At 37.1% G+C, this 15,759-nt stretch overlaps 1 protein-coding gene across 2 annotated transcripts in view; it reads right to left on the bottom strand.

The window, feature by feature from the left end:
• SCIN (scinderin) overlaps positions 1–15,759 on the bottom strand; it is an 82,994-nt gene that overhangs the window by 19,242 nt on the left and 47,993 nt on the right. For both annotated transcript variants that reach the window (XM_527671.8, XM_016945600.4), the window contains exons 5-9: positions 10,233–10,325; positions 7,980–8,112; positions 7,269–7,357; positions 6,320–6,535; positions 3,910–4,031 (exon numbers count right to left, since the gene is read on the bottom strand). In XM_527671.8, coding sequence (XP_527671.3) covers positions 3,910–4,031; positions 6,320–6,535; positions 7,269–7,357; positions 7,980–8,112; positions 10,233–10,325 — 653 coding nt within the window. The remainder of the gene's footprint in view (positions 1–3,909; positions 4,032–6,319; positions 6,536–7,268; positions 7,358–7,979; positions 8,113–10,232; positions 10,326–15,759) is intronic.

The raw sequence follows: 15,759 nt of genomic DNA, 5'->3' as shown, positions 1-15,759 counted from the left end.
ATAACTCTGCCTCTTGGACTTAACCTGTTTATGTCCCTGTATTGAAATTATCACATAAACTGGAAAGTTGTTTAATTTGAAAGCCAGTCTTCAATGGAACTGCTTATTTTTTGAAAGCCTGTTCACTATCTTTATGGAAGCTTTTGAAGTTCCACAAACCATACAACACTAACAAACTTACATACTTCACATCCATGATTTCAAATGGTGAAGACTCCCAAGAGGACTCTGAAGTATCTAACTTACATTCTTGATATCCCCCCAATATATACATTCTTATGATGGAAATATTGAACATTTCAAATTGGAAAGAAGAAAACTAAATGACCATCCCCTCCAGCCACATTCCAAAGACGGTAACTTTTACCGATGTGGTGCCTTCTCTTTCTCTTTTTCCTTTTGCATTTTTTTACAGTGTGGGCCAAACCTGTCTTCTTAAGATTTTTAATCTCAGGAAATAAAACACTACCCATTTATGCTCAGACCAGAAACCCAGGGGTCATCCTCAACTTTGTCTTCTCCATTCCCCATTAACAGTTTTTCTGGTGCCAATACCTTAACACCTTGCAAATTTGTTTCATTCTTTCCTTCCCTGTTGTCACTACACTAAATTCAGGCCACATCATTCAGCTGGATTATTGCAACACATTCCCAGTGGTCTTCCTGTCGCTAGCTTTCCTCCACCAATCCATTCTGTACATGTCAATCAGAATAATTTATCTAAAATAAAAACCAGGCCAGGTGCAGTGGCTCATGCCTGTAATCTCAACACTTTGGGAGGCCAAGGCAGGTGGACCACTTGAGGTCAGGAGTGCAAGACCAGCCTGGCCAACATGGTGAAATACTCTCTCTACTAAAAATACAAAAAATTAGCAGGGCATGTGGTGTGCGCCTCTAATCCCGGGTACTCGGGAGGCTGAGGCAGGAGAATAGCTTGAACCCGGGAGGCGGAGGTTGCAATGAGCCAAGAGTGGCACCACTGTACTCCAGCCTGGGCAACAGAGTGAGACTCTGTCTAAAATAAAATAAAATAAAATAAAATGAAAACCAATCATGTAACACCCCATACAAACTCTTTGAGTGACCCCCAATGTCTTAAAAATAAATTTGGTCCTCTTCAGCATGGTTTATGAGGCCATTTGCAATTTGGCTCCTTCTAACTTCCCTCGTTTTATCTTTTGTTCCCTAAACGTTCTTCAGCCATACTCTATGACGAGTAGATTGGAGCACACTATTTTCCTGCATTTCTTGGATCAACTTCTCTATTTGCATGCCTGTCTAGCTCCCACTTCAATGTCACTTTTTCTAGGAGCCTGTCTTAGTTCATTTTCTGTTGCTTATAACAGAATACCCGAAACAGGGTAATTTATAAGGCAAAGGAACTTATTTTTACAGTTATGGAGGGTGAGAAGTCCACAGCCAAGAGATCACATCTGGTGAGGGTTTTCTTGCTGGCAAAGACTCTGCAGACTCCTGAGGCAGTGCAGGTCATCACACAGTGAGGGAGTTGAGTATGCCAGCTCAGGCTTCTTTCTCTTCTTATAAAGCCACTGGCCCCATTCTCATGATAACCCATTCATCCATTAATGAACTCATCCATTCATGAGAGCTATCACCTCTTAAATGCCCCATCTCCCAATACTTCCACACTGAAAATTGAGTTTCAACATGAGTTCTAGAGGGTACAAATATTTAACCAATAGCCTAGGGGTATGGTGGAGGGTCTGTATATAATTATCCAAAGATCACTCAACTTGATCTTACATAAAATCCTTTATATTGCACTAAAAACACCTGTTAATCATCTGTTTCTCATTACGTATAAGCTCCTGAAGGCATGGGTTATAGTTTTCTTTCCACCACTGTATCTCCAGAAATTAGTACAATGCTTGGCACATAAAGTGCTCAATAAACACTTTCAAATGATACAAGAAATAGCTACTATTTAAAACTCAAATTTAGCATTTAAAATTTGTAACCTGATTTATTCTATTTTAATATGTCCACATAGGCATTTACATGGGTTGCAAATTGTTAATTCCTCAAAACACTCTTTTGCATTACTTGCTTAGTCTTTTTTCGTTTAATATAAGTACTACAATCAATTATGTTTTTCATATTCAAAAGAGAATTAAGAGGAAGACCATGAAATAAAATGCAAAAGAAAAGTTAACTGGGAATAATTAATTTATCCCTATAAATGCCATGATTTTGTTGCACAAACACTTTTCTGAATTAAAATTTTAGAAAAGGAAATTGCAAAATAAGGACATAACTACCTGGTATTGATATACTCAGGCCTTAAAGAGACCAACAGATTAAGATTTAAAATGTTGCTTTACCAGTTACAACAGCTGTGACTTTGAATTAAATTACTTAACCTGTCTAATCTCCCCTGCTCCACTCTTTTTGGAAAGAAAGAAAAAATACAAGGAAACATCTGGCACTTTGCCAGCGCAAACATGCTGCTCACAGAATGGTTGCTATTAAGACGACATGTTAATCGCAGAGCTAAATAGCTAAATGTATTCGTCTAGGACAGCATATGGATTGACTGTGGCGTCAGAGTGTTCTGGGTGCGGTGGTTCACACCGATGTGGTGGTATAGATTAGAATCTCAGGATTCCCCCCAGCTGAGATTTTGATTTATTTGGTGTGGGTGACAGCATTTGGATTTATGAGAAATTGTCCAGGTTATTCCAATATGCAGTCAGTGTTCTAAACCACTGCCTGAAGCAGTGCCTGTCAATCATTAAAGTGCATATGAATTACTTGAGGTCTTTGCTAAAATGCAGGTTCTGCCTTTGTGGGTCAAAGGTGGGGCCTGAGAGTCTACATATCTAAGAAGCTCCCAGGTGATATTGATGCCTCCGAGTTCCCAGACCACTCTTTTGGTGTCATGCCATCTCCTGAACTTGACTGGGCTCAAGGCACTGGGCAGTGTGGATAACCAGACTATGGGGATGCATGTGACTCTGTCTCGGTGTAAGGTTCACCAAAAAGATATGTCATCATATCAGCAGAGGACTGAATGCATCTATATTCTATATACCTATTATAGGTTGTTATCACTATGTAGGCAAAGGTAGGCGTCTGCCCTGCCTTTGTACCTTACGCCCAAAGCCCACATTTCTCTGCTTGAAGATCTTTTTTAAGAATTATTTTCTTTTTTCCAGCCGTCTTAGCAATATTCTATTTTTACCTGATTTCACTTAATAAAAAGTTAGAGAATTTCACATTATATAATTTGTTGCAGAATCCCTATCCCTTGACATATCCTGGCATGGTGTATGCACATAAATTACTTGGTTGGACATTTGATCATTTCCTCCTCGAGCAGGGCATTGGTAAATTTAGACTTCAATTAACTCAAATCATCATGCAAAACCATGTAAGATAAAAACACAGTTGCATATTTTTTTCCATTATTATTGTGAATTTAATGGAAACAAGAATAAGAACTGCATCAAGTTGAGGTATCAGTGGAATCACAAATTGTATCTCCTACAGGTTTTGCCATATTGCAACTTTACAGTTCCAATTAGGATGGACCTCTGTGAGTTTTAACCATAAGAAACCATGGTACCTGACACTTGCTGTTGCAGTGTTAACCTGCATACAAGATGAGATATTCAACTACATATCCACTAGGAGAACATCACTGGTTTAGGATATCAAAACTTTTTTCCTAGACTAGATAGCATGATCTTTATGTGACTCCTGCTGCCTGTGGATGGCAGCTGCAAAACATAGTCAAAATCATGTAAAAAGAAAATACTATATGCATGCTATACAAATCTCACTGGGGTGATTATAGGATTATTCTACCCCATAATGCATAGAATTTAATACTTTGGAGCAAAATCTGGCTCCTGTGGAACTCGAGATCTTTGCCCGGTATAAACTCACCACGTGTAGATAATCTGTCCTCTGGGGTAGGTGTAGAGTATGATGTAGCAGTCACCACCATAGAATTCACCATATGAGTTTTGGTCAACTTGGATCCTACCGTTGTTTTCTACACGCCAAATCTGGAAGGAATGGAATATATACAACAAATTACAATTTTCTTGATCTAATAATATTTCTCATAAGCTTTAAATAATTTTTGGTTCAAATCCATTATTAAACAACTTTTAAATTATTTTTTAACTAGTTTACAAATCAAGCAAAGAAATTGTTATCAATTTGCCAAGTTATTGACATTTTAACTACTTTTATGTGTCTTTTGCTTCCTCTACAGTATTAAGCTCAGTTCCGAGCCCATTGATTAATAAATACTTATTGTTTCATCTACTAGTGGAAATAACATGACACTCCAGTGGAATAAAAAACTGCAAGATTCAGCTCAGAAATATATATCTATTTTATAGTAATTTTTTTCTTCAATTATGAAATAACATATATATATATATATTTCCCTGTGCTTTAAGTTAGCGGACTATTATTTTCCCAGGCAAAACTTGATAGACTGTGACCAAATACTAAAAATGCTACAACACACTGAATGTTTGAGTCCCTCCACAATTTATGTTGAAATCCTAACCTCCAGTGTGATGGTATTAGGAGGTAGGACCTTTGGGAGGTAATTAGGTCATGAGGCTGGAGACTTCATGAGTGAAATTAGTGCCCTTATAATCAGAAAGCTCTCTAGCTCCTTTTCCACCATGTGAGGATGCAGCAAAAAGTCTATGAACCTGAAAGTGGATCCTCCACCAAACACTGAGCACATCAAAACCTCGAGCCTAGACTCCCCAGCCTCCCGACTGGTGAGAAATACATGTTTCTGCTTAAACCCCCAATCTATGGTACTTTTGTTATAGTAGCCTGAACAGACTAAGACCATGCCAATAATATGACTTCTGTTTTTAAAAGGTGCCATCCAGGAATAAGACCGAAATGTGATGCTGGGAGAAAAGCAGGCAGAACCACTTTCATTCTGCCTCCTTGTCTTCAGCACAGATTAAAGACCCTCCAAGTTGGAGAGATGAGAATTGTAGATGAAACAGGAGAGTAACAAATGAAGGAGAGGCTGCCAGGCACTGTGTGTGTACATGCAAGCAAACACACACACACACACACACACACACATACACACACACTTGCCTAAGTTCTCGGTTGGGAAGGGCAGACTCTTTGCTTTGAAATCTGAAGATAAGCAAGTGGACAGGAACAGTGCAGTGCTTCTAGAGAGAGGCCACCCCATACTATCCTAGTGAGCAGAAGCCTTACATCCTAGAGAGAGCACAAGATCCTAGAGAGAGCCCCCGGATTTCAGCAGCCCTAGGATGGCACAGGAGAAGGCTGCAGCCAGGACACAGCTGGTGCTGGGGACCAAGTTTGCCAGGAGGGCTGAGCTCCGGCAGGAATGTCTGAGCAGGAGACAGACGCAGACCCAGAAGTCAATACCCCTCTGACAACAGCCATGAGGGACATTTGTGACCTTCTCCCTTGGCACTTCCCACTCTCCAACACCCATGCCGCTTAGATTCACGCTTCACGTCTTTGAAAAGAGGAAAAAGTATTTCCCTAATTTCTTGACCATATACTTTGGTCCAAGAATTGTAGTAAGCCCTAGGAATATAGAGATGAAATATTTCATTCCTGTCCTCAAGGAATTGATGAGAGGTCTAGGAGAAATCTGGCAGTAAATGAACAACTCTGTGGTAGGTATATGATAAATTATGTGAAAAGTATCGCTAGAGGTTGAGCACAGAGAAAGGCCACTTCGGCGCTGAGGGAAGCCTTCTCAGAAAAGGTATGGCTTGTGATTTAACTGAGTTGCCAAGGAGGCGTAGGAACATTAGCTAGATGGCAGAGGGGAAGTCAGTCCTCAAGGCAGTGGAAGGGTGAAGCCAAGGTGACGGAAAGGATCAAGGGTCCAGCTGAAGATGGATCTTCTCAGGAAGGCTGTGGAGAGCCATTAAATATGTATAAATATATTTAGATACACATTTATAAATATATATGTATATATACACACAGATATATGTGTATATATACACATTTATGTGTGTGTGTGTGTGTATACACACATTTCTCACTCTGTCACCGAGGCTGGAGTGCAGTGGTATGATCTTGGCTCACTGCAGCCTCCACCTCCCAGGCTCACACGATTCTCATGCCTCAGCCTACCAAGTAGCTAGGACTACGGGCGAGCTCCGTCACACCTGGCTAATTTTTGTATTTTGAGTAGAGGTGGGGTTTCACCATGTTGGCCAGGCTGATCTCGAACTCCTGTCCTCAAGTGATCTCCCCCGCCCTCCCCCTACATACACTGGCATTAATGGGCTTGACGAAAACAAAAAAAGGTAAATACCTCCACTTTGCCAGAACCATCATCCACCATATTGTGCTGGGCTGCCATCTGCGGAGAACTGTGTAATTTTGAGGCATCAAAGGGAATTTGTTTTATTTGAGCCACTTTCTCTGTGACATAAACTTTCCCGAAGCCATCACTCTGATCTTTATCTCTCCAGTCCTTAAAGAACTGTTTGAAGATTGGTGTTTCACCTCCTTCTGGAAGAACTTGAATCTGAAATTTAAAATAATAATAATAATAAACAGGAAAATAAGAAATTAAGGGAAAATATGAATCTGGCAGTGGAGACAGAACTAAGGAAATGGAAAATTATCCTGGTTTAGCTATCAAGCTCATATAATCCAAAATTGCTTTTTCTCACAACTAAAGTAATTGCCGCTGAATTTGAATATTTGAGAGAAGAATCAAGTTCTTTAATATGTTACCCCTGCAGTAAAATAAGTTTGTCTTTCTACATAAGGGTCACAAGAGCTCTGTGACCTGGAAGAAATGATCTCATTGTGTTCCTTGTGCAGGGACATAAAAATGAGGAGAGTAGATGAGGCTGAGAGATTCGGAAAGGAAAGGAGTAACTAGCCAGGGTCTAAATTGATTTCGATGAAGACAAATATCATCTGGGTTTCAGGCCAAGTCTGCACAACTTGCTCTAAGGAATAATAACTCTTAAGTGCTCTTAGCCAAATCTACTGTGGTTTACTATCTTGAATTAAAGGCTGTGGAGGAAGTGAATGGGCAGCTCTATGGAAAGTCTGATGTGCAGTTTCTAAAAAATTCTAACCCCCACACAGATAAAGAAGAGGGACACCAGATTGCAGCAGACAGGCAGGTGGAGAATCACTTCACATACAGACGTTACTTTGACCCAAACTTTTTCATGAGTTTCGTGGAGATGTCATGAGCTCCCATGTTTTCTATTTTTTTCTAGCCAGTTCAGTTTCACACATACTTGGGTGTTCTTGGAATAATTCATTTGCTGTAGAAATTCTTCAGCTGTCTTCATTGCAGCCTTCCTCTCTTGGGGATTAGCATCTTTACCTAAAATACAAGGTAAATTAAAGAGAAAGAACTTCAGAGAAGGAAGACATTCTATGATTAAGAAATACTTGTGTACCATAATAAACATGATTATAATTGAAGTTAAATACAGCAGTAAAAGAATAGCAAAACTGGCCGGGCGCGGTGGCTCACGCCTGTAATCCCAGTACTTTGGGAGGCCAAGGCGGGTGGATCATGAGGTCAAGAGATCGAGACCATCCTGGCTAACACGGTGAAAGCCCGTCTCCACAAAAAATACAAAAAAATTAGCTGGGCGTGGTGGCGGGCTGCACTCCAGCCTGGGCGACGGAAAAAAAAAAAAAAAAAAAAAGAATAGCAAAAATTTCCTGGTATATTAAGTGTATTTAACAATACAGGAAAAAACGTTATTTGTAAAACAATTCTTTTTATATTGCCCAAATGCTTTTTTTTTTTAACTCCATAATCCCTGGTATATGATGTTGGTAGGAGGAAAATGGCTGCATTTTATGTGAGGCATTTATAGATCATGTCTTAATTAAAAGGTGGGCTTTTTTTAAAATCAAAAAAATATATTTTATTTACCCTTATAGAGGAAATATCTATAAATCTGAAATACAGCATCGTCAATGGAATTTTTTACCTTTCCATACGAAAATTTGTTTTGCAGCCCCGTGGTCCAAAATAAAGCATTCTTCAGACAGCAGCATTGCCATTGAGAAGGGGTTTTCTTCTGCCACCACAGTCACTCTCATGGAGCCACTTGCATCTGAAACCTAATATAAAAACCATGACCTCCATGTTTTCATTTGGGGATGATAAGGATGTTCTATAATTAGATTATGGTAATGGTTGTACAACTCAGTAAATGTCATGAAATAAAAATCATTGAATTGTACACTTTAAATGCAAGAATTTTATGGTGTATAAATTATATCTCAATAAAACTGTTTCAAAGAAAATGAAAAGAACCCACAAGACTAATTATACTCTAATTTTTTTGAAAGTCCTTTGGGGTAAAGGAACTACAAATAAAAAGTTAAGTTTTGACACTGTGCCTAAAACATCAGAAAAGAATAGTGATGATAATAATGGCTGAGGTCTATTCAGATGCTCTTATGTACTAAGCATCATGTAATTAACTTTACATGATTATTTCTTGTACATTTTAGAGCAATCTTTTCAAGTAGGTAATAATCTTAAAATCATTACATACACACAAGATGAAGTTTAAACAATCACTCAGTCAACATTTACTATCTACCATATACCAGTCGCTTTGTTAAGGAGGATATTGATATAGTTTATGCACAAAGATTTTTTCAACATAGGTCCTGCAATTTAAGTAAACTTTGTATAAATTATCAAAGTAAATTTCTTCTGTCACATTTAGAAATGACTACAGACTATTAAAACAAATTTTTAAGTGGTCTTACAAAATTGAAAGTGATATTCATGTGCAGGTTAGGATTTACTGGTTTTCAATGGCCAGCTTGTATGCTACAGTTTAGTTATTACCTATTATACAGATTCCAGAGCCCTCCCTAGATTAGTGGAGTTTTGCAGGACCAGGGTGGAGTCTGAATTCTGTAGTTTTGAAAATGCCCCAGGTGATTTTGCTTGCCAGCCTTGTTAAGAAACCCGAATTATTTTCAAAGGAACTTTATACTTTACATCCATGTAATACAGCATAGCTCCACTAGAGGAAGCTATGACTCAGGATGAATATTTTCCCATTTAAAAATACTTCTTTAGTTCATAATGCTGTCCAAGAGGGAGAACAGTTTTGGTTGATGATGTGAAATAAAAGATATCTGTTAGGCTGTTGAAAATGAGTTTTAGAAATAGTAATTTTTAAAAGCAGTCACAAAATATTTAGCTAACACTTTCTGTATGGCTCATATTAAAATTACCAGTATTTAGCAGAAATGGTAACCATATTTCCTTTTGCATCTAGAAGAAAAAAAATCCACTTATTCATTATGAAAAGGAAATTACGCTAAACAAGTTATTAATTTGGTCTTCATGTAAAATCACAGAGTTTCGGAGCCAAAAATCCCTTAAAGAGCAGCAAATATAGTTTCTTTCTGTTACACATGAGAAAACTACTAAATTCTGTATGGAGATTTACGATCTGCTCCAAATCACACGCTTAGAAAGTTGCAAGGGGAGGGAACACTGGAAGAATACCACTGTAGCAACCTCCTTAACTGGAGTGTCTTGCAGTTTTTGTTACCCTCAACAGAAAAAACAAACAAACAAAGAATAAAAAAAACTATAGAGTTGGAAGGAACCTACTTTCTTTTTTGTGTGTGCATAAGAATACTTAGACCCAGAGTGGTTATGTCCTGTGCAAAGTCATGCTCCTAATCATGTGCTATAGAGCTGATATAGAAGTAGGTATGTTAATGCCTGGAACAGAACTGTTTTTACCCTGTTTCCCTCCAGCTGTTTCATTTGGTAGCTCAGCCCTCCTGTAACAAAGAACTCCTCCATTATGGCTAAAGACAATGTTTTAAATAGGGTGAAGACTTTACATTCTTATCAAGAATTTATAAGAAAAAGCTGATAAAATATTTTTACTCCATAAAAGAAACATTGTATTGAGTATTATATATCAAAAGATTGTTGCAAACTAGTACAGCAAAAATATATAATTTTATGTAAGTCACAGCAATAAGTTCACATATTTGTTGTTTTTCATAAAAATAACAAAAAGTATTAAAACTTAATTAAAAAAACATACAAGAGCAAAGAACTGATTCTATCTATACATTGCTCTTGGAGAGCAATGATGAGAGTTCTCAACTGCAGCAACGGGAATCCCGCCCAATACAGGCCTCCCTAGCTACATCCAGTACTGTAGAAACAATAAATTTGGTTACAGTGAACTCACCATGTATAGTTTAGCCATTTTCCTGTTACTTATGTCTGCTATAATGTCATCATCATCACCTCCATCTGGAAGCTCTGGCTTTTCCCCTAAGACCTGGAAAGAAGTGAGCAGTGGATGCAAAGATAAAGATCTCCCATTGAAGGATGCAGAGTTAGAAAAATACACTTATAAAGACATGGATTATAAAATATTTGCAATTAAAATGACCAGGCTCAAACACTTCTCATCAACGCATACAAGGTAGTCCTTTTCATATAGGCCAAATCAATCAATTGCATTAAGTAAACAAGCACTGAGGTTGCTTGTTTGCAACCTCAAACAATGAATTTCAAGAAAGGAAAATCCCTAATTTGAGAACCTAGCTGTCCATATTACTGAAAGCTAGAAGGAATTAATTAAAATTTGAGCTCTATGTTCAGCTCTGCAGCAGAATTTCTTCTATGACCTCTGCTTCTAGAAATAATCTCTCAGTTTTATGAGTTTATTATAAAAAAGATTTGAATCAAAATTACTATTTGGAGGTAAAATACTACTATAATTATTGACATATAGGATAAAGTGCAAGCTCTTGATCACCCAAATCATGCTTCGTTTTCTGCTGTATCCTTGGCACTTGGAACAGTTCTTGGGACATAGTATACGCAGAGTAAGTATTTGTCAAAATAATGAATAAATGAATTTATCTATTCTGTGCATATGTGATGCAATCCAAAAGTCCAAAAAAGTGTTTGGTAGAAAATACATTTGAATCTGCTTTGAATTTCTTTATATTAAAATAAAAAATATGTCTATGAGTACCTTAATTAATTTATTAATTAACACAAACAGCATAGAATGTCAAGGACAGGAATCAAATATAAACTTATTTTAAATAATTTAATTTTATAATATAGATATAAATTCAAGTTTAGAAAATGCAAAGATGTTCATTTAGATACAACAAATATTTAACACACAATAAGTTCCTTACATAATGTGTTTTATATTCACTATTCCTTACAATATATTGCATAAAAATGTGTACTGCAAAATACCAGAAAACAATAAAAATGTACTTTAATCCTTGCATGAGTGTAAGTACACTCTCAAATTCAGAGATGCATCAGAGAACTTATGTCCTCTGGGAACATACCTATCTTTTTATTTGTACTGTGATCAATAAAATGTTTTAGATAGTGTACATGCTAAATGATTGTAATGCAGTTTTTCTTTTTTTGCTAAAAATAGAATCAAGCAAAAAAAAAAAAAAAAAACTAAAACACTTGTGACCAAAAGCTTTTTAAAAAAACATTTTTGCTAGAAGTATGTATAGCTTGTAAGAGCCATCAAAGATCTCCTCACATATACTTTTCTAATTCTCCTCCAACTAAGACCGTAGTTAGGAATAAACAGTTTGTGTTAAGGGCATATCTAATACTAGGAAACCTCCCAGCGGGCGGACCCAGTCTGGGATTTGAGGCACACTCTAACTCTTAATTTTCAGACCACAATTCCCATATTAGCCAGGCATCTTAATTAGCTTCTCAAAGGACTGCAGCATAGTTGGGAATTGAACCCAAGGGATTTAGCAAAAACAGGCTTAACTCCAGAGGTAGAGAGATGCCATATATTGTCAGGTATCATCTCTAAGGATCACTTTAAAATTGAGCTCAACTAAGCATTTATCAAATATTTGAGGTCACTGGGGTATATAAATGAGTTTCTAACCATGTTGTCCAACACTTAAGGACTTTACATCTGGCGTAGAAAGAGCAAAATAACTAAATATGTTCACTTTATCAACTAGGCCATACATTTTGATCTTTGACATAAACTGTAAACACAGCTTGGAAGATCATGCCTGAATGTGAAACATTTTCATTTTAGGTTGCCCACGCGATTGGCATTTAGCTCATGTAATCCTTTGTATGTGAAATAACATATATTTTGACAATTTGATGGGGTAGAAACACAGAAAAGCCTCATTTGAAGGTGTTACATAAAAATTTCATCAGTTGTTCTAGCCAAGATGTATCTTGCAAGTTTGGAGCTCCTCTTTCAATTACTTTCTGTAAGTTTCTGTTTAAAAGTATTGCCGTCATCTAAATACTCCAAACTGAACTTATTTTCTACAAAATTAGCCACTGTCAATTCTCCATTTGTGTCAATGTATCTCTATTCTCTCCTCTTTATATGGACTTAAAATTATGTGGTCAGTTTTAAATACTTCCTCTCCTCCAATTTGGATCTCCTACCCACTTAGTCATTATTATTATTTTTAATCATGGTTAGTCACTGATTCCTGTTTATTCCTGGACACTGGCTGCAAGGCCCCTTATTTCACATTACTCCTATGTTGTAGGACTATGACTCTAGATCAAGGAAATCCTGTCATTTGCAACAACATGGATGAACCTATTGTATATTATGCTAAGTGAAATAAGCCAGACACAAAAAGATAAACAATGCATGATCTCATTAATATGTGGAATCCAAAATATCCAATTCATAGAAATAGAGTGGTAGAATGGTGATTGCCCGGGGCTGAAAAATAGAGGAAATGGAGAAATGTTGGTGAAAGAATTCAGACTTTCAGGTATAAGATAAATAAGTTCTGGAGACAAAGTATAGTATGATGGTTACAGTTATTAATAATGTAGTTTATACTTGAAATTTGCTAAGAGAGAAGATATTAAAATATTTTCATCACACACACACAATGTGAGGTGACAGATGTTAATTATATTGATTGTGGTAATCATTTCACAACTTATACTTCTATCAAAATATCACATTTTGTATATGACATTTTGTATATGACAAAGTTTGTACATATATGTCTATCAAAATGTGATATTTTGATAGACATATATGTACAAACTTTGTCAATTATCCCTTTATAAAGCTGGAAAACATTTAAAATTTATTTTTAAATTTTAAAAAACTAAAAAATAAAAAAGATTTATATTTTACATCTGCTGCAGTGGTTCCTGAACTTCAATGTACTCAAGCAACACCTGTGTTACTTTGTAAATACAGATTCTTAGCTGCCAGCCATTGAGTCAATAAACAGGTCTATGGTGAGGCCCAGGAATCTGCAATCTAGATTATTCTGAATTGGGTGCTCCCACTGACCCAAAACTTCTGTCTGAATCCCAAGTCCCCTTCAGATGCTGAATGTCATCTACCCTGCCTTATTTCTCAGCATTCCTTACCTTGTACCTGTCTCTAATCAGGCTGACATACTCGGCATTCCCTATGGAAGCCATGCCCATTCTTTCCCCGTAGCTAGCTAGGAGATTAATAATCGACCAGCTTCAGAGTTTCTCATGACCTGTCTCAAGACCACCCTTGGTGTTTGTTTATTTCTTTCCCTACTATGATCCAAGGTGAACTTTTCTTTTTAAAACTTAAGCAGGCTTACGTGGAAATTTGTATTTTCAGATAAAAGGATCAGGCAGCCAAGAAACAATTGCTATACTCTTTTACTCTCTTAATCCTTAGTTTTTCACAGCATGTACATCTGTTTTTATTTATTTATTTATTTTTTACCTTTTAGTCAACTTTACCTACTTTGGATAAAAACTTCCAACATTTACACTGGCTTGTTCTCAAGATGTGGTTTCCCTTCTTTATACAAAAAAGTCAAGATGTTTGGCCACTTTAGAATAAATATTTGTAATGCATCATAAGAAAACAATAATGATGCATGACCTTGAAGAAGCACAATATGTAACTCAAAGCTACATATCAGTGTGGATGAAAATGTGCCAAGCTGGTGCCAAGTCCTAAAGGCATTTATCATTGAGGGTCTTATGTGCTCCCAGCAGAACTCTGAGAGAGAGGCAGAACCTGTATCATGATTACTTTAACTTCATAGATTAAGAAAATGAGCCTGAAGGAAGTTAGGAGTTTTGCCTTAGATCCGTGTCTCATAAATATTAAAGCAAATATGTAAACCCCAGGCCTTCTAACCTCTACTTCAAAGGTCTTTATATAGAAAATGAGGCATTTCATTCTTCTCACCTTAATCATTTTAGGGTAGATGACTCTGTTTTATTTTCACTAAAAACAGAATCAGCTCACAGGTTCCAAGAATGAACATTTTAATTTGTAAATTCTGTATCTTACTTCTTTTCCTTAACTGAGAAACAATCAGTAGAGTGTAACATATGGAGCATAGAAATAAATTGTAAGAGTGAAGCTAATCCTTGTTGTTATGGTATATTTACTTGCTGCAAGGCGTCTTATGCCTTAGGTAAGACAAATATTTGATATTAGGGAAGATCCACAGAGATATAAAATGACCAGTGATTCCGAGAAAGCTGTGGTCTTATTTAGCCAGCTACACCCACTCTGGATATAAGATTCCAACATTTACTCTGCTGCTCTTTCTCAGTGATGGCCTCAAAAATACCTTTATTCCTTTATTCATAAATAAAATAGAGGGTGATTTCATATATTAAAGAATGGATAAAGGTATTTTAGAGGAGGGAAAGCATGTGAGGTATTTTAGAGGTAGGAAAGCATATTTGGATAAAAAGACAAAGTGAACTGGGCTTCTGCAAGAGGTTTAGCTATAGCGCAGTGCTGTCCTGTAGAAATTTCTGCAGTGATGAAATATTCCACACCTTTGCTGTCCCACACAGTTCTCACTAGCCATTTGTAGCTAATGAGTACCTGAAATGTGGCTAGTGTGACCAAGTAACTGAATTTTACATTTTATTTAATTTTAAGGAATTTAAATGTAAACTTAAATAGTCACTCATGTCGTGAGGATGCCAGACACAGAGTGCAGCCCTAGAGGCCTCAGGGAATGCTGTGGCAGTGGGGAACTTATCAGGCAGGACTGGGCTTCAGCATTCCTGGAATATCAGCGTATTAGAGGATAGATGTTGAAGGGTCAAACTCATAAGAAAATTACCCCAAAAGTTACTATAATATGGAAAGTTACCTTACAAGTTACTATAACACAGAAAGCAAAATCACAAGTCATTAAAAGCCATAAGCCAGAATGCCAACTTATTAAACAAGAGCAGTTGTTTTCACTGGCTGCATATTAGAACCATCTGGGCTGATATAAAAAAGAATGCCAATGTCTGAATCCAATCTCTAGAAATTCAGATTTATTTATTCTGATTGGAGCCCATGCATTGTATATTTGAAAAGCCTTCTAGGCCTGCTTTGGTGATGTGATTCAAGTGCTCTGTGGCATCAGCTTTGCTAGCCTGGTTTATCTACCTCAACCATTGGGATAGGTCTGCCGAGCATTTCTGAGGTTCACATTAGCTTGTTAGAACACATCTCCCCTGGACAAATTATTAGGGTCTGGTGGTCTGAGAGCTGCTCTGGGGCAAATCTCAGGTATTAAGATTTCAAGTCATTTGCCTTTTCTAGACATCACCAAACCTTTTTCCCTAAGGCTTCAAACCCACTTTGGACATTTCTGTCTGATCAGTGCTTGGATGAATGCTTCCGAAACTTGCCTTTGGGGTTCCTAATTTCTGTGCATTCCTCCATTGTCTTTTTGACACCTCCCTTCACTTGG

The sequence above is a fragment of the Pan troglodytes genome, chromosome 6 (genome assembly GCF_028858775.2).
Source record: "Pan troglodytes isolate AG18354 chromosome 6, NHGRI_mPanTro3-v2.0_pri, whole genome shotgun sequence".
Taxonomy (NCBI): domain Eukaryota; kingdom Metazoa; phylum Chordata; class Mammalia; order Primates; family Hominidae; genus Pan; species Pan troglodytes.
Note: the sequence above shows the minus strand (reverse complement) of the source record. Positions and strands in the feature narration are given on the sequence as shown.